General features: G+C 40.1%; 1 protein-coding gene across 2 annotated transcripts in view; it reads right to left on the minus strand.

Moving 5' to 3' along the window:
- The window catches only part of STAT4 (signal transducer and activator of transcription 4), a 40533-nt gene continuing 19810 nt past the window's right edge, over positions 1556 to 22278 (minus strand). Inside the window, exons 6-24 of one of the 2 annotated variants that reach the window (XM_021398177.1) lie at positions 20657 to 20735; positions 18958 to 19043; positions 17944 to 18095; positions 16799 to 16957; positions 15850 to 15942; positions 14938 to 14997; positions 13632 to 13649; positions 13459 to 13543; positions 12618 to 12662; positions 10849 to 10932; positions 10291 to 10389; positions 9227 to 9362; positions 8023 to 8075; positions 7137 to 7231; positions 6767 to 6903; positions 6164 to 6355; positions 4919 to 4985; positions 4323 to 4431; positions 1556 to 2919 (exon numbers count right to left, since the gene is read on the minus strand). In XM_021398177.1, the coding sequence (XP_021253852.1) occupies positions 2893 to 2919; positions 4323 to 4431; positions 4919 to 4985; positions 6164 to 6355; positions 6767 to 6903; positions 7137 to 7231; positions 8023 to 8075; positions 9227 to 9362; positions 10291 to 10389; positions 10849 to 10932; positions 12618 to 12662; positions 13459 to 13543; positions 13632 to 13649; positions 14938 to 14997; positions 15850 to 15942; positions 16799 to 16957; positions 17944 to 18095; positions 18958 to 19043; positions 20657 to 20735 (1776 nt within the window). In that variant the 3' untranslated portion in view covers positions 1556 to 2892. Of the gene's footprint in view, positions 2920 to 4322; positions 4432 to 4918; positions 4986 to 6163; positions 6356 to 6766; positions 6904 to 7136; positions 7232 to 8022; positions 8076 to 9226; positions 9363 to 10290; positions 10390 to 10848; positions 10933 to 12617; positions 12663 to 13458; positions 13553 to 13631; positions 13650 to 14937; positions 14998 to 15849; positions 15943 to 16798; positions 16958 to 17943; positions 18096 to 18957; positions 19044 to 20656; positions 20736 to 22278 lie in introns of both variants that reach the window. The other variant, XM_021398176.1, reaches the window with a different exon arrangement.

The raw sequence follows: 22278 nt of genomic DNA on the forward strand, positions 1-22278 counted from the left end.
TGAGGTCAGGCTGACAGGCCTGTAATTTCCTGGATCCTTCTTCCAACCCTTCTTGTAGGTGGGAGTCACAGTAGTAAGAGTTTACAGTGAGGAAACCTCTGTGTTCAGCCCCTGCTGCACAAGCTGCAGCACTGTGGGTGGGGTAGGAGTCTGGACTGGGTAATGGAGAGCGTGGCGGGCACAGAAATCCCCAAGGGTGGCCTTTATCTCAGCCACCTGCGCTGTCTGTGTTCAAGAGATGCACTGAAAGACTGTACAAACTTATCTGTGGTTGTTAATTTATGAACTATAACCCAGATTTCCGTCCAACAGACAGAAGCTTGCAGGAGTGCTTACAAACAGTGGGCAGCTGAGTGTTTTAATTGTTCGTGGCATTTGGCCAGCTGAGAATTTTCATCCCAGTAAACATCTCTTGATAAAGCAGTTTCCTTTTCTCTCATCTTCATTGCAACTGACTGACTTGTTAGGACATGCAGGGTCTTGTTTATTCCCATCTGGTGTGTGAAGGGTCAACAAAGAATATAAACTTAATGGGGGACGCTTGGGTCCTTTTTGGTTTCAGTTTGTATCTCTCGCTCTCCTCGAACAGAGGAAACTCTTCTTAGCTGATGGAAAAAATGTGTAAATAGAAGGTCTGTTGGTAAGCTTTTTGTCTGGAAGCCCAGACAATCTAACTACTGAGTAGTGGTATGAATGTGAGTGCTTTATAAATAAAAGCTATAGGAAAATGGTAACTAATAGATTTTTACATTTAATTTGAAACCTTATGGTAATAGAGCAGGACACAAAGCACAGCGCAGTTACTTGGCTTCTTTTCCTGTTATTTTGCAGCTGCAAAACCCAGAGAAAGCGCAAGTGCTGTTAGTAAAAGTACTGGAGAGCAGATGTGTCATCTCTTCTAGCAGCATCTGAGCGTGTCTCTTTTGACGTGCTTTTCTCTTTTTTCATATTTTACTTCCTTCATTTGAACCCTCATCCTACACAAGGACAATATTCCCATTGGTGGTTTTTTTTTTTTGTTTTTTTTTTTTTTTTTTTTTTTTTTTTTTTTTTTTTTTTTTTTGTGGAAGGTGACTGGGCCAGTATACATTTATTTTAGAGAAAATAACTTTTGTCTCTTCAAAGTAGCAAACAGAGCTGAAGAAGTATGCTTTCCAATTAAAGGAACAAAGAAAACTAATACCAAAAGCTGATCTGCAATCCTATTCAGCAACACAGGAAAAATAATTGAATTGCGCAGAGACCAGAAAGGAAAGAGAGGAAGACTGATTCACAAGCCATGTCTGCGCCCTTTTTTTAGCTATATTTCTCATGACCTTTAGATGGACAGAATCCATTTTGTTTGTGTTAAGATGGTGAAAAGAGGTCAGAATGAAAAGGCATACAGTGTGAGGTGAAGTTTTGCTTGCTGCTGTTGAAGTCTGTGTTGCTGTAGTTTAGACTGGTGTTCAATGAAAAGAAGTGGTCTTGAAGGACTTTTTCAATGTAGATAACGCTGTAATTCCCGGTCTCTGTTTCGATTTTTATCTTGAAGAATTCCACAAAAGTCCAGGAATCCAACTTTAAGCCAAAGCCTGTTTTTATTCATACTGGTCATATAAATTACAGTTGTTATCAGATGTATATACACAATAGTCATTGATTAGGAAAATAACTTCTACATGATGCTTTGTGAGAGGAAATATGGTTCTGATCTGCAGCTAGCTTTGAATTGCTCAGATTGATCAACAATGGAGATGTGTTTGGTCATTTGGTATCTAATCTGATATTTCAGCGATGGCCAAAAGAATCTCTCTGTTCTAACAGAGACACTGCTAACAAATGTCAGTAGTACGGGGGGGAGTAGAGAAGAGAAATGAAACTGAAATCTAGGTCTGACTACTGCAAGGGGGTTGTTATCATCACAGATGTCTGTATTATTTGTGCTTAAGCATCTGCACCTCACGCTCTTCCTGAGTAAGTGTTTGTATGTTTTAAGAACTTTGTAGGCATTAGCCGTTTATTTTGCACACAGGAGTTAAATCTGAATGAGGCTGCATGCATGAAAGACAATGGCCCTGGAACTGCCATTTTATTATTCTAGTAATAGAATGTTTAGGGATAATACTGGGAAAAGCAACAAATGAACCAACAAAATAAAACATTTTTTCTGTTATTCTGCTCATTAAATGAGTCTCTGACAGGCACATAACATTGTCATGTATCACTAATTGTCCAGTGGTCAGAAAATGATATAGCTCTTGCGTAATTATTTTTTGAAACTGCTCTTCCCAGTCTGCATTTACCAGATACTATGGCATCTTTTCCCAGCGTTGCCTTCTTCTCTCTCACAACTTCTGCTGTGGTGACAGTCTATGCTCGAGGTAGTTCATCTTGGAGAAAAAAATAAGCCCTGGATGCAACTGAACTTGGAGGGATGAGAATCTTCACTTTAAAACTAAACTGAGGGCATACAAAAAGATGATTAAGCAAACTATTTAATGTAATAAAAGCTGATTTCCTCGAGCACCTTCAAGTCTTTAATTGTCCTTATGTGCTTTTATCAGAAGGAAAAAAATCTGTTCTTATACTGTTGTGTTTACAACAGTTCTCAGGTCAGTAATTCTGCCAGTAGAAATTCATACCTACTGGACCCCCCTGGAATCAAATGACCTGCAAGTCAGAATGGCTGTGGCCTTTTATCAGTGAGGGTAGCAGTCCTGAGTGGCTATGTGTAACCTCTAGGGAGAAAGTGCCTGTTTTACGTGGAACTGAAAACAGAAGGAGGCCCAAGAATAGCATCGTAATGGTTTCCAGGAAATAATGATTTACAGAGACGACAGAAAAAATATTTATTATGCTTCTAACCCATCCAGTGTCCATGCAGTTGCTTATTTTTCCAGTATGTGAACTTCAGTCAGTTGAGTAAGGAGAACTCAGCTAGAAGGAGGAAAAAAAAAAAAAAAAAAGGAAAAGATCAATCTCAAGGCAGTTACTGCTGCGCATTCAAAAAGAGTTGCCCATCAAACCTCAAGGTAGCTGCAGTATCATCTTGACAACTCTTAGGGCTCTTACAATCTCTTTTCTAGTTTTTTGCAAAATATAGTACTGCTCTTTGGAAAACAGTGTAGGAAAAAGTTCCCCCCAAAAATGATGTATCTTTACATGAATTATGTATCTTTATATTTCTGTGGTTCTTGTAGCCTATGGATTTGGACAGAAAGGCTCTTACTGGAATCTTGCTTTTGCAGTGAGTAGGGGAATAGAAAGGAGTTCAGCAAGGCTGCAGAAAGAGTGTCTTGCTAAGACTGTGTTACTGAGTAGGATATCTTGTTCAGCTGCAGGTTTCACTCTTGTTCTCTGCATTGCACAGTGCTCTTTCACTGACACCTCATGGAGAAAAAGTGTTGCTTTAGTAATAACAACTTTGCTTACTGTACTTCAGTACAGCACCACTCTTCACCTGGGTAGAATATGTTGTGTGAATTTGGGATGATAAAGAAACTCTGTATTTCCTCCTTCCTCGTTTAGCAGGGTAAACAGAATGGAAAATGGAAATTGACAACATAAAGACAATGAAACAAACAAAAAAATAGGAAACAAAGCCCAAACAAACAACAAAATCCTTTCAGAACTCTTTTCTCTCCTAATTTGTAGCAGAACTTGGACACATTTCTAGCAGGAGCCTCCAGCAATCTGCCTCCCATCTAGCAGCAGTGAACCACTTCTCTAGTACCCTTAAAAACTGCAAAATGATTCTGTTTGACTCTCTGAACTCATCATCTGATAGTTTTTGTGAAGTGATGGCCCTGGAGGATGGTGATGATCGCAGTTTGTTTGGAAGCTCTGGGCAGAGCTGGCTTGAGAATTACTGCAAGTGCTAAAAAAACCAAACAAACAAACCTAAAAATATTTGGAATCTGAAGATAAACAAAAGTGAAGCCAACTATTCTTTTCCCTGCTAAAAAAAGAGAAATGCCAGCTAGCGTGTGTAGTTCTCAAATGCAGTTTAGGAAGTCAGAACTATTTTCATGTATTGAAACAAATGAGGACACATTTCTTATTGGGTTTGAACGCTCATGGTTCACTGGCCGGGAAGTAAGAAAACTTCATATCAAACAACGCATCCAAGTATGCTGCAACATCTTGTCTGCATTAGACAATATGAAATAATAGACAATAGGAAATATCTGCACCACTGCTTCAGAACGTAACACTGCAAGTGATGGATGAGCTCTAGTATTTTCATAATGGTACAAGTAGTCTTTTTGTAACCGGCATCTGTGTTGGATGCACTCTGTTTGCTAAGTGTTAACTTATCAGTGGAAAAGTTTACAACGTACGGCAGTTTCGATGGCTGTGGGACTCAGGTGTTCTCTCAGCACAGCATAAACACTTGGAGACATTGGAAGAAGATCTGATGGAGAATGTGGATCTGTAGAATCATTTAAGCTTTAAAAAAAAGAAGAAGAAAATAGTATTAAAAGCAACCTCAATCCCTCCAACTTCATGGAGGATTGTTGTGGATTATAGTGAATGACTCATGTTGAATGCTTAATTAAGTGCTTGCTAGTGGCCCTGTGAGCATACGCCAGTGACTGAGTATGTGCTTAAAAATGCAGGGAATAGGTCTAAAGAAAGAGAGAGGTTAAGCCTGACTCTAATATCAGCTGCTGAAAAAGGGAACAGTGAAAGATGACCAAAGTACCATAAGGTCTGCATTCAGTTTTGACAAAGGTTTTGCCACATGTAGGAGAGAAGTGCTCTAGTGAAGTTCTTTGCTTCCCTTCCTTGTTTTCAGCAGTCTTTGGCCAAACAAAAACTTAGATACGCTGCTGTCCCAAAGTATCTGATTGGGGAAAGAGAGGCAGGGGAAAGTTTGAAACAGTTTGTAAATGTAATGAAATTCAGAATTTAATACATCTCTAAGGTTACTCACATTTTGGAGACTGGGATAAATACAGAAGGAACGTAACCTTTGACTCCTCCGTCCGAGGGTTTTGAGACTGAAAGTTCAATATTAGAGAAATTAAATATTGCCCATTAATTTTATTATTTGTTTGAAATTGATTATGCTGCAGACCATAACACCTTAAATGAGAAACATCTGTGATTAAATAAGCAGCCATAAAATGGGAGGAATTCCTGAGGCTAGTGTCCAGGTTCAGGTCTTAGTCACAGAAATGACTGTGCTTCCCCAATGGGGAATACCTACATCACCATCTTGAGATATAACACAACAACAGATAAAAGAGATCTTCTTAAGACTTTGAAAAGGACCGTGCTATAACTCCAAAAGCTTTGTACTTCTGAGCCTCTAGATTTTGATTCTGCAAATGCTTGCACGAAGCAGTCTCTAATCCAGCTTCAGATATGTCTTTTGCTTGAAATTAAACAGGTACATAATTTTTTAGAGGACTGGAGAGTAGGCATGTCCACTGAATTAAAATGAAGAAGAAAAGCATTTGCTGCCTCAAAGTACCTTTGAACAGTACAGGGATTTGAATTCAGATGGGCTTGTATTCTTTTATAATGAAAGTTCAGAATAACATGCATTATCTAGAAAAATCACTTTTTTATTTTTTTTTCTTTTTGACAGGGTGCAAGCTTGATCTAAAAATGGCTTGACTAGTAACCCAGACAAGAGCGAGTGCATGTTTGGAAGTAATCTTATCTAGCCTTTTGGAGCTAATCTGTCTAGCTGCATTTTCCACTGTAGTTACCGGGGTAACCACTGCCTCATTGCGAAATTAAAGCAGGTCTTCTAAGCTGTTCAGAAAATAGAGAATTCCTTGAAATTAGAGACAACTTGCTACAGTTCTACACAATTATGAAGCTGAAGAGCAGGATGACTTTTCATCTCCTTTGAACATCTGAATACTGAATTTTGCAATGTGTTGGTCAGGAAAAAAATCCATTTTTTTTTTTTACTCCTAACTTAGATCTACTTCTTAGCTTCTTTTGAATATTGTTGTTGTAGCCTCTAACATAACCTCTAAGACCGTGGCTCTATTTATAAAATGAAGCTGTCTACGTGATGACCCACATCAAACATTTCTCATGAAGATGCCGATTAAAGGAGGCATCGTGATCTGTTCCCTTCTTCCTCTCCCCAAATTCCTTGAATTGCCACTTGACCTTAAAGCTGCTTTCCAGAAGGGTAAGTACAGAAACAGAGCCCAACCTTCATTTGGCTGACAGCTGTAGTGTTTGCCAAAGGCCTTGTCTTTGGGAATGTCTGGATACAGATACTTCAGAGGGTTTTCAGGAACGTTGTCTGCCATGATAACTTTGTAATCTCGCAGTATGTCAGCAAAGGGCAGCGCAGCTAAGCGGCCTTTGTTGTAGGGTTCCACTGAATGGAATGTTACTTCTCCTGTAAAAACACAAGGGCATGTAGCTGCTGATAGCCAGCTAGATCAACATCTCTAATTGGAATGTTTTTTGCTTTTCTTTTCAGTTTACATCGGTATGGGTTTTACTGTTTGTACGAATGTTAGTATCTTGCAAGGCATTCTTCCTACACGTGTGGGAACAAACATAAAGCCTGCAGTAAGCAGGTACATCTCCTAATGAACATATTTATGTTAATATAAAGAACTGAGAGGAAGACTTGCAGAGCTTTGGTTTGTGTTTCAGTAAATACTTGTAACTCGCCCAAAGCCAAACTAACACATGATACACATGAACTTTACTTTTAAACAAAAATAACCCTCAACCAACTATGGCTACAATTGTACCAAAGGATTTGAGCTCTATGTTATTATTATTTTTTAATTGCACTTACCATTTTCTAACTGATCCACCCAAGTAAAGGTAATTCCACCCAGATTGCTTTCACTAAACCTTAATAGAAATGTTCCTGGTGTCTTGTCTTTGAGCAAAATTCGTTCCTTCTCTTTGCTTACAAATCCCATTACGTACCTGAAGTGTAATAGGAAATCATGGTTTTACTTTGGCAAAAATTATGAACTTAGTTCTGCATTGCTAATAGATTCAAAGGCATTCCCTTTTTGCAAAGATTTTGAAAAATCGTGAATGGGAAGAAAGAGACAGAAGTGTTTGACTCTTTGCAAGTTCTCTTCTGTTTAGCTAGTAAAGAAAAAGGGATAAAGCAGAGAGAGATCAATACACGGATGGTTTTACTTCTTGCTCACCCATCAATCCAAAGAGGAAGAATGTGTTTCTTAATTAAGTCCAGTATAGCTTCAAGCCAAACCCAAAAGGTAAAAGACTTTCCAGGTAAATGTTCCTAATGGGAAATACATGCAAAGGAAGAACATTGTGAGAATGTCGTTATACTGCATCCACGTGATACAGCTATCTCAATTCCTTAAGAATAATCTAGTGTCTGTTGAAGTGACAAATTTGAACTGCTGCTTTGAGTAACATCTCTGCTTAAGCCTAATGTAAAAACTATAATTTTTTTTTTTTTAAGATATGCATTGGAACTCCCTCTTTTTAAAGAAAAATTCACATTCAAAGTTTCTTTCTCATTATTAAATTACATTTTGAGAGTTCAAACTTACTTTCAAGATTCTGGATGTGTTTTAATATTGTAGTGTGAACAAAAAGTGTTTACTCTTTCAGTGCTGTTGTTTCTGAGCAAAGTTACTGAATGTGTTGACAGATTTGAAATAATTTAGATCACAACTGAGCATAGAGGAAAAACAAACTGTATGCTTTATGAAAAATGTATTCTATGCTTTGATAGCGTAAGCTATATTATTTGGTAGCACCTGATGACCTTAGATGCCTTTTCCAACCAATAAGATTCTATGATTTATGGAAACATATAGGGCATACTTGACTGTATGGACAGTTTCCGGTACCTGTATAAATGCAGCTAAATAGATCTCTCAGCCCAAGCTTTAAACTTCAGGAAATACTATTTTCATGGTAAAGCTTTTAGACTTAATTTGGTCGTGCTGGGCTACAAGTCCCACGTGTGGCAAGTGAGGATCTCGTCACTGACACGAGTGGGACAGAGTTAGATGTGTGGATGTTAAAGACGAGTCTGTGCTTTTACTTTCTGAACTGTACCTTGCAGAACTTTGCCCAAGAGAGCTGGTAGTCACTGTAGCTGACCTGTTGCCCTAAAAGCAAAATAGGAAAATGTGAGTCTGTTTTTCTGAAGTTCTGAAAGATATTGTTTGACACCCATACAGTTGAAAAATAGCATCGTCCATCCAGACTTGGAGTGGGATTGAGAGGGGATTGCTAAGGGGCTGTGTGCATGGAGAGATCGTGCAGCTAGCAGATGAGTTTTGTGTATCATTCTGAAACAACTGCTAGTGATAGCCTGGGGAATTTTTGCCTAAAGTTGTCCGGGGCCTTGTTGGTGCAACACTGTGTTTGGTTTTAGTTTTGCTCCAAGTTTTATTTCTCTTGGCCATCGCCTTATCTTAAGCTTCCAAGTTTTCAGACTTTGTTTTTCTTACAATTCTTACTGAATGGAATGGTGTCTTTCTATTCCATTAACTAACAAATCTCCAAGAAACCATTACAAAAGGCACTCTTTACTAAAGGAAACTGGCCTTAGCTTCCCAACTTTGAAAGCAGTAAGAAGTAAATATTCTGTCCAGTCTTTGACAGGCACTTTAGTTCTTGCCTTGGCAGTAAGAGGTATAGTTACACTGTCAGCTTGGGGTTTCTTGCAGCTCATGATGTATTTTAGAATAGTTTCTTCTCCAGAAACAGGTAATGCTTTCTTTTATTCTGCCAGCCTTCCCCTGAGGCCTCTCCCTTCTGGAGGACAGTCAGATTGAAGTGTTCTTTTTCTTGTCTCACTGAACTTCCAGCCATGCAGGGCTTCATTTCTATGTTGTTGTGAGTGAAAGATGGATTCTAGAACTAAACAGGTCCCATTGAACAGATACTTTAAAAAATAAAAATAAAACACAACTCATCACCGCCACCAACAAAGCCAAAATCCCATAAACAAGCAAGAAAAGACTTCCTTTTGATATCTGATGCTGGAGATAACAACTACTTGCTAAGGAAACAAAATAGTGTTGAACGTGACTCTGATGCCCTCTTTCTTCAGCTTAGCAGCCTAGATGTTCAGAACTTGAATCGCTTTGTGGTAAGAATAAGCTGACGTGTGCTTTTCTTTAAAGAAAAACAATGTCACAATGGTATTTTTGAAGTCAAGGGTGGAAGTGAAGGTCATGCTTAAAGTTGTTACCTTTGACTATCAAATATAAGCCCCAAAACAAATAAAATCTGTATGTTTCTACAAACTTACCCATAAGTTTCTCTGCCAGCATGTTGAGTTGCTCAGAATTGAGTCCACGGCCAACATACGATGAAAACTGCCAGCTCAGTACTTCTAAGAGCTGACTTAGAGTGGCAGCAGGGGGGTTATTAAAGAAGGATAAATTCTGCAACAGAATGAATGCTTTATTTAGACAACTAGCAACTACAGAAAACACTCCAGGCTTTACAAGAGAGCAGCAAGTGCTTAAGCAGAGTCCAGAAGTGTTTAAAAACAACAAAAATAATCCCCCAAACCAAACAAAAAAAGCAGAGGGTGTGGTAGAATGAGGAGCAGAATAAACTTGGACAAAGATACCTTGGTTCCTCTCTGGTTGCTAGCAAACCTATAGGGGGATGCTTCTGGAGAGAGTGGGATTCTGTGTACATCTTGGATGATAAAATACCTCGCCATGCTTCTGATAGTTATGTATGAAAGTGAAAATATGCTTAATGCCTGTTGAATAAATGCAGATACTATGTTCTGCAATTTGCAAACACAGTAACAGCAATTGAATCTAAAATTTGTGCTGTGCCAGCAGGAGACAGGGAAATAATGATTCTGCTTTTGCTCAGCATTAAAGCTACTAGACGGCGCTACCTGGCTCTTGCAGTCTTCACTGCGTAAAGCACTAGCTCCTCTAAAGTGAGGGAAAGTAGCATTTAATTACATTATAGACCCAACCATGTATCTCCTTCAATGGTTTTGAATTGCATCTGTGGAATTATTATGTGTATGATTTTAATCAACCACATTCAAGAAAGACAAATTTGACCTGGAAAAGTTGTGAAGAAGGGCAATCACCTTTCCTTAGTTTGTGAACTACTACGTTAGCCTAAAAAATGAAGCCTAAGAGGCATATGGTTTCATATCTGGGCAGGGAACAAAAGATAGAACAAACAACATAGAAGTATGATGTTGATAACTGTGTGTCTGAAGAAAATAAGGTCTGTTTAAGAGGGGGAAACGGACTTTTTGTAATGAATGTACTTGACAACCAAATAATAGGAATGTGAAAAATGCAGAAAGCCACTATTTGCGTACTGAAGACCTACCTGAGGATCGTTGGTTGACAGGTTGTACCAAATAATAGAAGCCCACGCATTGGGTAACTGGCTGACATTGGAAATCATCACCACAGGCAAAGAGCTTGTCTGGTGGAAAAAAATGAACACAGCAGGTAAAAACAGTGTTGTATTATTTGTTGTCTTTTAGCACTTTCTTGTTCTCCTGCCCACTCTGAATACAGTTCTTGAGCCTGGGCTCTTCCAGCATAGTAGAGCAGGACCAACTGTTGATAACTGCTGTCCAGCCTGTGTTTCAAGAGAGAAATAAGCTTTCGGAGGATGCTCGTGGTGGTTAGCATAGTGTACCAAAATCACCGTGAGAGTCTGTATTTTGGCTTCTGCATAGAAGGGCTAAAAATGTTGCTTGAAATCTGTGCAGCCTTCTATGCAGAAGTTCTGGAAATCTGGCAACTGCTTATGGTTACTGCTAAAGACAGCATCTAGGATAGACGGACCTGTGGTCTGGCCCAACAGGCTTGTTTGTTGTACGCCACTGGAAAATGCTGTTTGTTCTCGCCATAGAATATCTGTCCAGAATATACTCACTTCCAAATTGATAGTCAGTCCATACAAGCAGACCTGCGTTTCAAAACTGATGGAGTGCAGCTCTTCAGTCACCATATGAGGGCCCTGAGGGAAAACGTAGATTATATAACTGTGAGCGTATGCTTGGTGTTTAACACCGTCTGGGCAATCCAGATGCTGAGATTACACAACGCTGCAAGAAAACACACATCTAATTTCTAAGCAAAGCAGGAGAAGAAGGAAACTCTTTGCTGAACTCCAAATTAATCCAAACTCTGGTGGAATAAAACTAATAACCCTGGACTTTCTGAAAGCAACGCTTTCTTAACTTTCAACTTGTGTAAAAATGTCGCTTTACAACAGGGCGTTGCACACAAATGTAGCAGATTCTTTTGTCTGCTATTGTTTCCCACTTTTCCTAAAGTTTCTTTACTGATTGACAGCCCCAGTCTGAACATGGATGTTAAACTCCAAAGAGGAAACAAGCATACAGCTCAAAAAAGCAGTTATAGGAGCCCTGTCCTTAAGCACAAGCAGGCCCCTGTCCCAGAAAACAGTTATGTTTTCTTTCAAGTATGCTCAGATACTTCTTGACAATCAGTCTGTTTGTCATAGCTGATTAGCTTGTATTACAACATTTTGTTTGGATGACAAACTAGCATAGCTGCATAAACAGCCAAATCTCTGCCCCTTGGGAAACGTATCTTTAAAAATAGATATTTCCATCCCCACGAGTTAAAACAAAAAAATCTTTTTGCCATTTTTCCTGCTTTTTTTTTTCCCATTGCGTATTTGTTTTGCCAGACTTCTTAAAAAACAACAGCAAAAAGGAGAAGAGAGAAGGGAAGATCTGTATTCCTGAATCAAAGTACTTCCACTTTAAGTCAGTGTAAATAAAAGTGTTCCTTGGGAAAGTGCCTCACGGCCTTCTCTTTCCCCCAGAGCACCTCCTTCAGGACACGTACGGGATGCTGTAACAAAAGATCCTGCGGAAACGTGAGGCTGAGGCCGCAGGAGATCCTCAGACATCTGAATCGTACAGCCGTCTTGCAAACGGAAAATCCAGCTTCGAGCTGACTGCTTTTTAAGAGAAACACCCATCCAGCAAATCAACTCAAATGTTTGAACACAGGTAGAATGAATCCAGCTGATAAGAGCTGAAAAGGTCCGGGAAACTTCCCGTCCCCTCTCTGCCCCACAGAGCTCGGACGTCCTAACTCCCCGCGGCCCAACGTGATAGGGATTGCGGTTGGGATGCAGCGGGTGGCCGCTGCTAGGTCTGACGTGTCATACTGCAGCGTCACCGCACGAGGGGGGCACCTGACCAGGATTCAGACGAACATCAGTCAGGGGAGCGCGCCATTTGGTCCCGGCTGGGGCAACAGCTTCTTTTAGGCAAGTACAGTCACGCTGTCGCATCTGCTGTAAACGTGGCCAACAGAACGCACATTTAAACTGTTCTCAAAAAGCTGTTTTTTCAAAATGTAACTCTTTGACCAAAGAGAAGGCCTTGCAAGGGAACGCACGCATTCAGATTATTACTTCCTACCTTCTACTGTAGCTGTTTAAATACATAAACTCGAGGCACGTAATTGAGGTTTCTGAGCACTTCTGAAAGGTTCTCACTGTGCTCATACAAACGCATGATTACTGAGTCTGACACTTATAAGGAGAGTATATATTTCAAAATCTAATTTACTCACATATGGTTGCTGTTGGATTTAAATAAAATCCAGTCTGAAATACTTGGGAGAGTAATCAAAACTACCACCGAAAATAAATCCACCAACCTCATTTCCTTTGCTTCCAGCACTTGATTTCATTTCTTTCGGCTGCTGTATAAAGCAAAACAGAAATTATGTGGCAGAGAAATTACAGACGAGTACATAAAGTAAGCCAGCCATAGCCATGATGCCCTTAGTGTAATAAGGGTTTATTTCAAATATACAGATACACTGCAATGAAGGCTCTGACTCTGTGCTTTGAGAAGTCCATTCAGTGAATGGCCTTTTGATAGATATTTTCAAAGAATTTTTTAAGCATCTAACTTTATTATAATAAAGATAGCATATTAAATTGTTAATCAGGATGCTTGCAAAGCGTGTGATAGTAGAAAAGGCCGTCGGTCTACAGCTCCTTTTGTAAACCTGCAATAATACACTGCATGTGTGGCTGAGCCACAAAAATACCATAGGTGAGGGAGTCTGGTTTGAAAGTAGGACTTGCTAAGACATGGGAGAAGCTTTGGAAGCAGTTCTGTGGGCTCTCAAAAGACAGTTGCCTCAGGCAGTAGTTTCAATCAGATCTAAAGCGTTCAATTATATATTTCACCCCTACATTGGCTTTTTTTTTTCCTTTTGTTTTAAAAAATGTTTCTGTGTAAATTCATCATGATTAGTCTTTTCCTCTTCTGGCATTAAGTAGGGTTTGTTTTCTAATTTCTGTGAAAATTTTAGTCTCATTTTATAGCAGTACGGAGTGCGATACAGGGGGTGTAGGAGTAAACAATCTTTAAGGGAGAAGAAAATGAGTGGAGATTTGACAGTAGTACAGTTCTCCTTGCGTAGCTTTTAAAGAATATTTTACTTCTTTGCCAGAGGTGCATGGCAAGACAAAAGCAGTCAAACTTACCAAGTGTCGGAATTCTACCGACAGGCTTCCATTTGCCGATTCATCCATGTTCATAGCTTTCACGTGTGTTCCGCACAGAACGAATCTACGATTGCTATGGAGAACATTACACTTATGCACTCAAATGAAAACATACTGGATAGCTGAAGGACTCTCATATTTTGTTTTCTTACCTTACTGTTGAAACATTCCTAAAATAGAAGAGGGGTAGGGGAGGAAACAGATGATGAATCAGTAAATGTGTAAGCCATGCTTGCACTGAGTAATGTGTCTTGATACAGTACATTTTGCCTTATCTGTTGAAGTTAATGTATGTTACCAATATCACTGCTATTTTTCAAAAAATAACTGAAATTTCTGATATCCAGTTATTCTATCTAACTTTTTTTTTTCCTCTGCCACTGGAATGACGTGTGGATATTGAAAGCTGCTGTGCTAATTGCTTGCATGACTGGGCTGTGGGGCAATAAAGGCCTGTGTAGATAGGCCATGGCACATATGCGGCTTCTGAGAGGAAGCTGTCTTCTGCTGCTTATCCACTAGATGTTTGTCTTCCTTCTTTTGGGCCAACACCTGTGTCCATGCAGTCAGGTGCAGGGTGGTTTGTAGGGGGCTAATAGAAGCATGATGACCAGAGCAAGGGAGAATGGTGGGCAACAAGAACTTGGATCAGCTGTGCTGATTCTGGGATCTTATCCTCATGGTTTTTCATGCTGGGGGGCCCTCAGCTGTCTGTAACCAAGCTTGCTCTGCGGTCAGAATTGTTGCATTGTACTGAAAATCAGAATCTTGCAGAGAAGACAAATCAACTCAAACACATATACTAGAGGCAGAACCAACACTGTTGCACAAGTACAATACAGGCAGGCTCTGAGATGTCTTTTGCTCAGGAAATTCTAACCAACAGTATGAGCTGGGGTTTCTGTTCATCACTGCTGTAAGAAGTAATGGGAGCATGAAGGAGTACTGAACCTATTAGGAAGGAGGAGCTTACATAACAGCCTTGATGTCAGGCAGAGGTAAAACACTGTAAGCTGCTGTAGTTTCTAATTACAGCGCCTGCTTTCCAAGCACAAATTGCATGTAATGCTTGGAGCAGCTGCATTGAAGGTGCTGGGACTATTGGCGTAGGCAGAGGGAAGTGATGATCCCGTAAATGCAACAGAGTTTGATATAAAGTTTTTGGTGATGCTACTATTTAAGGCTGAATTTTATTTAAGGCTTGAAACAAATTTTAAATGGGCATTTTGTCTCCAATTTCAAAATATCAATTAAGAATAGCTTTTTTTTTTTTTTAAATACAAGAGATTTTCCACATTAAAGAGAGCCATTACCCTTATTACCCTGATGTTTTAACTGTTCATTGGTTTCTTCCCCCTCTTTAAACAAATTCTAAAGCAGATAGGGTAGCTACTGAAAAACCTGCATGGTCTCTGTAGGAAGAGAGTTGTCTAATATCTTCACTTTTAAGTTTCTTACTTGTCAATAGTTGCTTTCACTCTGATCTGGTAGTTCAGCTCTGGCAATTTAATTAGCAACCTTCAAAACAGAAAATGTAAAAGTGAACACTCTAAATAATAATAATAATAAAACTATAGCAAACAAATTTGTCACCAGAAAATACTAGAGACCATTAGCTCCACATCACAGTATCTGAAATGATTATAATCTGAAAACGGATAGATCATCCAGGACTACATCAGGATTTGCAGGGTCCTGTACATGAAAGTAGGGATGAGTTTATCCAGTGGCAAGTGTTTTATCCTCCCTGCAAGTTTGTATTTGAGGGAGTGGGTGGAGTTGTATATCTGTAACTGCACTGTGCTCTCCTTTGTGTACGCTTTCCACTCCTGCTCCCCCACCTTCTATGCCTTCTTTTTGCAGCTGGATAGAAATGAGATGAGATGCGAGATCCTCTCAGATCTTCCCACATTTTACAAAGTCGGGGAAGGAGCTAGCGGGTGAGAAATAACTTGTGTCATTGATACACTAATCACACACCTCCCAAGCTGCAGATGTTTCTCTTTCTAATGTGCTACAGTGGCTCTGAGTATTCTGATGTTGCCTGGTGTGATATGGATCATTACTTGTTAGCTTGCAAAGTCATTAAAGCAAGAATCCAATAAATATAGATTCCTGAAGGTACTGACTTTTGGCCACAGTCTGCCTGTCTTCCTTCCACTGTTTGCTCTTCATTGCCATTTATTACAAGTGAAAGGTTCGGTGGCCTTTAGACCCCTGCTTGAGAAAGCTTTCCCCAGAGTCAAAAGGGTCTCTGCCTGACTCTGACACAGAAGTTGTAATGCTTTACTTTATAGATCCTGAAATGGTCTCCTAGAGTAAAGTGCAGCATACAAAGGGAGGAACTGATATCAGACTTCCTTTCCTTACCTTAATTTTACAGTGAACTGTATTAACGTTTTAAGTACCATTGGCCTCTGGGGATGTGTTGGCATACAGGGCTGCCTTTCAACCACGAATGAACTAGGGTGAAAAGAAATGAAGCAAATAGATTGATAGGAATATGCATAAATAAACATATATCAAGATATATTATCTTTTTCTTTGAGTCTTATTGCTCTTCAGATGCCAAAATAGGAGACATGCGTTTCCAATCTCAGTTCTCTAAATGATCTCGGGGTTTAACTTATACTTGAATTGTTCCCATAAGAAACATATACCTGTAATACCTTTAAAATCAAACCAAAATCAAATTCTGTAGGATTAAAATATCAACTGAATGATCTAGCCTTTTGTCAGAACCATAAATCTAGCTCTAAATGTCCACTGAACCTGGTTCCAATGCAACTAAATAATCCTTTTTTTCATTATTTTACATATAAAAAAACAATAAACCATGTTTTGCTTTCAGACACTGCTAATAGAATAGCCACTTGTGGTCTGTCTCCTTGTGTAGCTGGTACAAAAGAGAAGACAAATTATGAAAATATATTATATATGAATAGATGGGTGAATTTGGGAGGGAAGAATAATTTGGTGGGGAAGAGAAAAGAGAAGGATCTGCCACTTCACTACAAAAATTTCTCAGCGGTACATACGTGATTGAAATAAGTGGGTTTTGGCGTTCACATAGAGTCAGAACTTGACCACAAAGCCTTAAGTGCTGTACACAAGAAGCTCTCTGGTACCTTCAGCTTCTCTGAGTTTTGATGACAGCTGTACATACTTTTCCTTGCGAAACTTAGTCTTTAAGATTCTTGCAGACTCAGCCTTTTTTTTTTTTTTTTTTCATTTTCTTCTTAACAATTTTGTTTTGTTGTTACCAATAAACCTGTGTTAGTTCAAGTAAAGCAACATGAATTCACGGTAGCTTACGCACTTGCGGAAGAGGTTGTAGAGCAGGAAATTGACTTTTTCCAGCAGCTGAGGTCTTTGCACCGGAATGGGATCCCCATCGTATGTCAGTCTGGTCAACAGCTCATCCAGTTTTTCTAGTTGCCTTCTAACTTGAAAAAGACTCTCTGCCAACAGCGTAAAACTACAGAGACACAATAGATTACCTTGCAATCTCTCATGTAAACCTTTCTTAGAACATAACATCTACTGAAGTTCTTGCTTAGAGAAATTGGAGTCCATGCATTATGGTGCTTTCAAGCTTTATAAACAGTAGCGCTCATTCATCTTTTGTTTACAGCTGTATATAAATACATCATGCAAATTTTCCCACTTTACTTTCAAAGGTAAATATCTCCCCAAAGGCCTCATCAGCAACAGTGCAATGGTGACTGTGATAGTTTAGAAGAAATACTTCACCATCCTGATATTTTACCTGCAGGGCACTGCTGCCGGTTTTATTTCTTGCCTACAGCTTAGTAGTTTTTCAAAGTGTATATGTTTGGTTATTTTCCCTCCTTTTTTCTTCTTATCTTTACTTCACCTTTTCCAAAATAGATGTTAGAAGGGAGAGAAATTGACATTTTCTAGCTGCATTATCTTTTAAAATCTAACACTATTTGTTGTTGTTGTTGTTTTTTTTCCCACAAGAACCTTTGAGCCTTATTCTATTGCCACCATGGAGCACACTTCTGCCATTCAGTTCCTGGGTGTTTTTAACCCTGGAGGAGTGATGTGCCCAGCGAGTCAGAGCATAAAGTATCTACCTAGCTCCTGCTGAGACAAAACTCCCACTGTCCTCAGTGACAAACTCAGTCAGCACACTTCTTACTCAAGCAAAACTCCCTGGGGTATGTGTATCATGTATCTGCAATAACCGTCAAACCAAAAAATGACTGACTGCAACGGCTCAGGCTCAGCACTTTACTGTAATGTCATTCATTCTACTGCCAAATGTTATCTACCAAAGCAAAATGCATTTTTAGTAATTTACTTGCATAGCTGCTCATGAATTTTCTGCTGTTGCAAGGTAGCAAGGCAACCGATCTAAAGGAATTATCATTTTGTGTGCATGGGGCTTGCGGACTTCCTGTGGTTTTCAGTGGAAACATAAGCTGAGTACAGGTTTACCAGTTCTGGAGCTGATCGAGCCCCCCATGGAGGGGACCCCCGATGCAGGCAATCTGCTGCCGTCTCTTCCAGTCCAGCAGCTCCTCGGTCAGCATGTTGCTCATAAGCATATCAATTTCGTGGATGACACGGCCTATTTTACTTAGTACTTCCTGTAATATGGGAAAGCTGTCACGGACTGGTCGCAGGGAACAGCCACAACATTCAGCCATTATCACAAAGTGCTGATTACATTTTTTAAATTATTTTGAAAACGACTGTATTTAATCCCACCACCTTTGTCTCTTTAGCCCAGAGGTGACTGAATTTCCTCATCTTCTGTATGTAAAGGTAATCCTGAATATCAGTGAGGTCTTCCTCAGTAAAACTCCTCTTTTGGGGGTGGGAGGGGAGGTTATATTCATTGTGGGCATAACATCTTCAAGCAGTTGACATTTAGAAGCACCGTCAAGGACATAAAATCTTTCTTCTGTTTTGCATCATATCCAATTCACAGGGTTTTTTTTTGTTTGTATGTTTGACTTGCTTTTAACTGTAGAAGGTAGGTGTGTCTGAACACAGGGCTTTCTGTGCTGGCAAAGGAGCGGTCAAGAAGTGCTTGCACTCACAAGTCTGTTGCTGAACAGAGCTAGGTAGCATCTGTGCATTTCTTTGGTTGGTTTTGCAATTACTAGATCACATTTACTTTGGATAACTTTAATTCACTATGAAAGCTCTAGACTGCCAGCTAAGCTATCCATCCAGTGCAGTGCAGAAGAGCTCCTGTGAAGTCCTCCCTTCTAAGGTGAGCAGAATCATAGCCCTCATTAAGCTGCTGCTTAGTTACCAATTTCTTAACTGCTCTCCACTATCACCCACATCCACACAAAGCCTTTGGCGTATTGATAAATCATATGCTGTTTGCCTGCTCTTCCGAGAGGAGACTTCATGAAGGTACACGTAGCATTTGAGTATTCAGTGTGGGAATAAAGGGAGAAAGCAAACGAACCCCAGCTGACAAAGGATGTCACTAACCTTTCTCTTGTAGTCTAATGTATTGAGCATCGCCTGCAACGCCAGCATTTCCTGTTTAATGAGGGCACTGTTTTTGTCACTCTGCTCTGCCAGGGGGTGAAAAAATCACGCAGTTACTTCAGTACAAATGTGGGCGTGGGGGTTTGTGCGCGTGTTTATGGGAGACGTGGGGGGGAACCACAACCTGACTGCGGGAGGAACTAGGGAAAAAATAAACTGCAAGCATCAGCAGATTACGTAATAGCACATTTCCTTTGATTAGGCCCATTTGAATACAAACTTAAGCTACGGTTTTATGACTCCATTCTTGAAATGTGTGCATGCATTTGGAACAGGAAAAAGGTAGAAAAGATATGGCTTGTAAGCAGGAATCTGTATATTTCTTATGTGCATAGTCATATATACATCTGGCTTGGATCAGTGATTGATCTGTGTACTATTGACACACACTCATGGTGTCAGCAGTTAGGCTAAAGCTCTTTGGGCTCCAACTGAATTACATGGCTGGTTGACAGCATCAAAGTAACGCATTTGAAACAGATAAAGTGTTCATCACCATGGGGATTTCAGCACCCAGGAGTACCAAACACTGGTACTTCTCCCTTTCTGGATTTTTTTTTTCCTTCCCTGGATCATGCATTAGTTTCAAGCATCCCCAAGCTCACCACATATTTGCTCATAGGTGGCTCATCCCACACCTTTTGCCCTTGCATCTTTCATGCTACCTTCACAAAAGAAATTGGTGCCAACTGTGTCTCTGCTGAGTTTCTGGATTGATGTCTCATTACATCAGAGTATGCGTTTCAAAAGGGGAGATGAGTACCCAGCTGTCTGCTCAGCCACAGCAGCTACTCACATACACATTTTAAGGTATTTTAAGCTGGCATGTAGCACTTGTTGACACAGTGAAATTGTAAGCCCTGAAAGTCATCTATGTAAGCATGTTTTGTTTCGTAAGTGGGGAAGATTTCAACCATCTACTTGGTCAATACTTGTGTTAGAACTGACGGCCAACACCTCATTAATCCATGGCAACTTGATCTCTTCCAGTTGTCTAGCCATACCCAGCCTTAAACACATGAGTGATGCGTTTAAGAACCTGGACATTTCAAGCCCCAGATATATCTGCATGTTCAAAGGGAGGCATCAGGAAGGTATCTGAGCAGACACAAGTGGACTTCAATTTCTTTTCTGAAAGAAATCATGCAAGCGCTGTTGCATTGTGCAGACCTCAACCATCATAGGTCAAACATGCATTCAGAGTGCTTACCAGTTGGTTATCATCACTGTGGTCAAAAAAGAATGGAAAGCCAAGTCAGAGGCTAAAACAGTATTTTCGCACAGTCCTACTCTGGGAAATAAGAAGCTCTTCCACATTGTGCCAAGGAAGGGCCAAGTCAAACATGAGGAAAAGGAAAAATAAGTTCTTTAAATAAAGAAAGTTACACTCTTTCTTATTGTGTTGTGTCACTTACCAACAGAAAATAACTGCACTTGATCAATGAGATCCTGTTTGCCCTTTTAACACCAAGAGAGTCGGTATGTCTCAGACTACAGTTTTATGTACACTAAAAATCTATTTTTATGCTTACATGTATTATCTCGATAATGCATAGGAAAAAAAAAAAAACAGTCTGGATTTTAGTCGTGTAATCACTCTTTTCCTAGAGAATCTAAAACTGATTAAAGAAACACTTACCTAAACTTTGTATTGTTTTATACCTGAAGTCAAATTCTTCTTGCAAGTCTTCCAAGTATTTGACATCTTGGTCTGTCATCTTTCCAGGGGAGAAGAAAGCGAGAAATTACTTTGGTGTTAACAGTGGCATAAAAAGGAACTTGCTTTGTAATGGATAAAGGCATAACATAATATTCTCCTTTCCTACCATCTAAAAATGTAAAATGTTATGCCAGTTACTTAACTGACTTCTTATAGCCTTAAAGCAACACAAATGGATAGTTTTGCAAAGTCAGAAAGGTTTGAGAGGCAAAGAGAGCAGCGGAGTTCAGAGACTTTATTTTTTGGAGAAATACTTGGCAATTTTGCTAAAGGAATGAAACAATTTTACTGCTTTGGCTTTTTGCAAGAGTTAATTGTCCAGGCTGGACAAGTGGGCCCATGAGAACCTAATGAGGTTCAACAAGGCCAAATGCAAGGTGCTGCACTTGGGCCAGGGCAATCCCAGGTATTTATACAACCTGGGGGAAGAAGTACTCGAAAGCAGCCCTGCGGAGAGGGACTTGGGGGTCCTGGTGGACGAGAAGCTGGACATGAGCCAGCAGTGTGCACTGGTGGCCCGCAGGGCCAACTATGTTCTGGGCTGCATTAAAAGAGGAGTGGTCAGTAGGGAAACGGAGGTGGTGGTCTCCCTCTACTCGGCTCTTGTGAGGCCCCATCTGGAGTACTGTGTCCAGGCCTGGGGCCCCCAGCACAAGAAGGACGTGGAGCTCTTGGAACGAGTGCAGAGGAGGGTGACCAAGATGATCAGAGGGCTGGAGCACCTCTCCTATGAGGAAAGGTTGAGGGAACTGGGTTTGTTTAGTTTGGAGAAGAGAAGGCTCCGGGGAGACCTCATTGTGGCCTTCCACTTGAAGGGAGCGTATAAACAGGAGGGGGAACAATTGTTTGTGAGGGTGGATAGCGATAGGACAAGGGGGAATGGTTTTAAGCTGAGACAGGGGAGATTTAGGTTAGATACTAGGAGGAAGTTTTTCACACAGAGGGTGGTGACGCACTGGAACAGGTTGCCCAGGGAGGTTGTGGATGCCCCGTCCCTGGAGGCATTCAAGGCTAGACTGGACGTGGCTCTGGGCAGCCTGGTCTAGTAGTTGGCGACCCTGCACTTGGCAGGGGGGTTGAGACTTGATGATCTTTGAGGTCCTTTTCAACCCGAGACATTCTATGATTCTATGATTTTCATACCTATAGAAAAAAGTTCAGAAGGCTTTTTTCTAGTAACTGTACAACATACAAAGGTAATTCAAAAAAGACGTTATCAAGAGAAGAAAAAGAAATGTGTAGGTAATAATCTGGTTTGCTTCGAAGGTCTGTTTCTGTGCTGTTTATAGGAAGATTGATTCTGCCAATGAACAGTGCTTTTTAGATCCCTGAGATATGCAAGTTCAGTGTCTGGGAAAACAGAAATCTTCATTTGCTAAATTAAGACAGACAAAGTTAATAATTCTCTTTTTTGTGTGGTTTTTTTTTGAACTTTTAAATTATGTGTGCAAGGTATGAAATTACATACACAAGGAGTTGGCTGATTTCTGTGTTCAATTTAATTACCTATTAAAAAACTCTTGTACCTGGAAATTATTCTC

The sequence above is a fragment of the Numida meleagris genome, chromosome 5, assembly GCF_002078875.1.
Source record: "Numida meleagris isolate 19003 breed g44 Domestic line chromosome 5, NumMel1.0, whole genome shotgun sequence".
NCBI classification, from domain to species: domain Eukaryota; kingdom Metazoa; phylum Chordata; class Aves; order Galliformes; family Numididae; genus Numida; species Numida meleagris.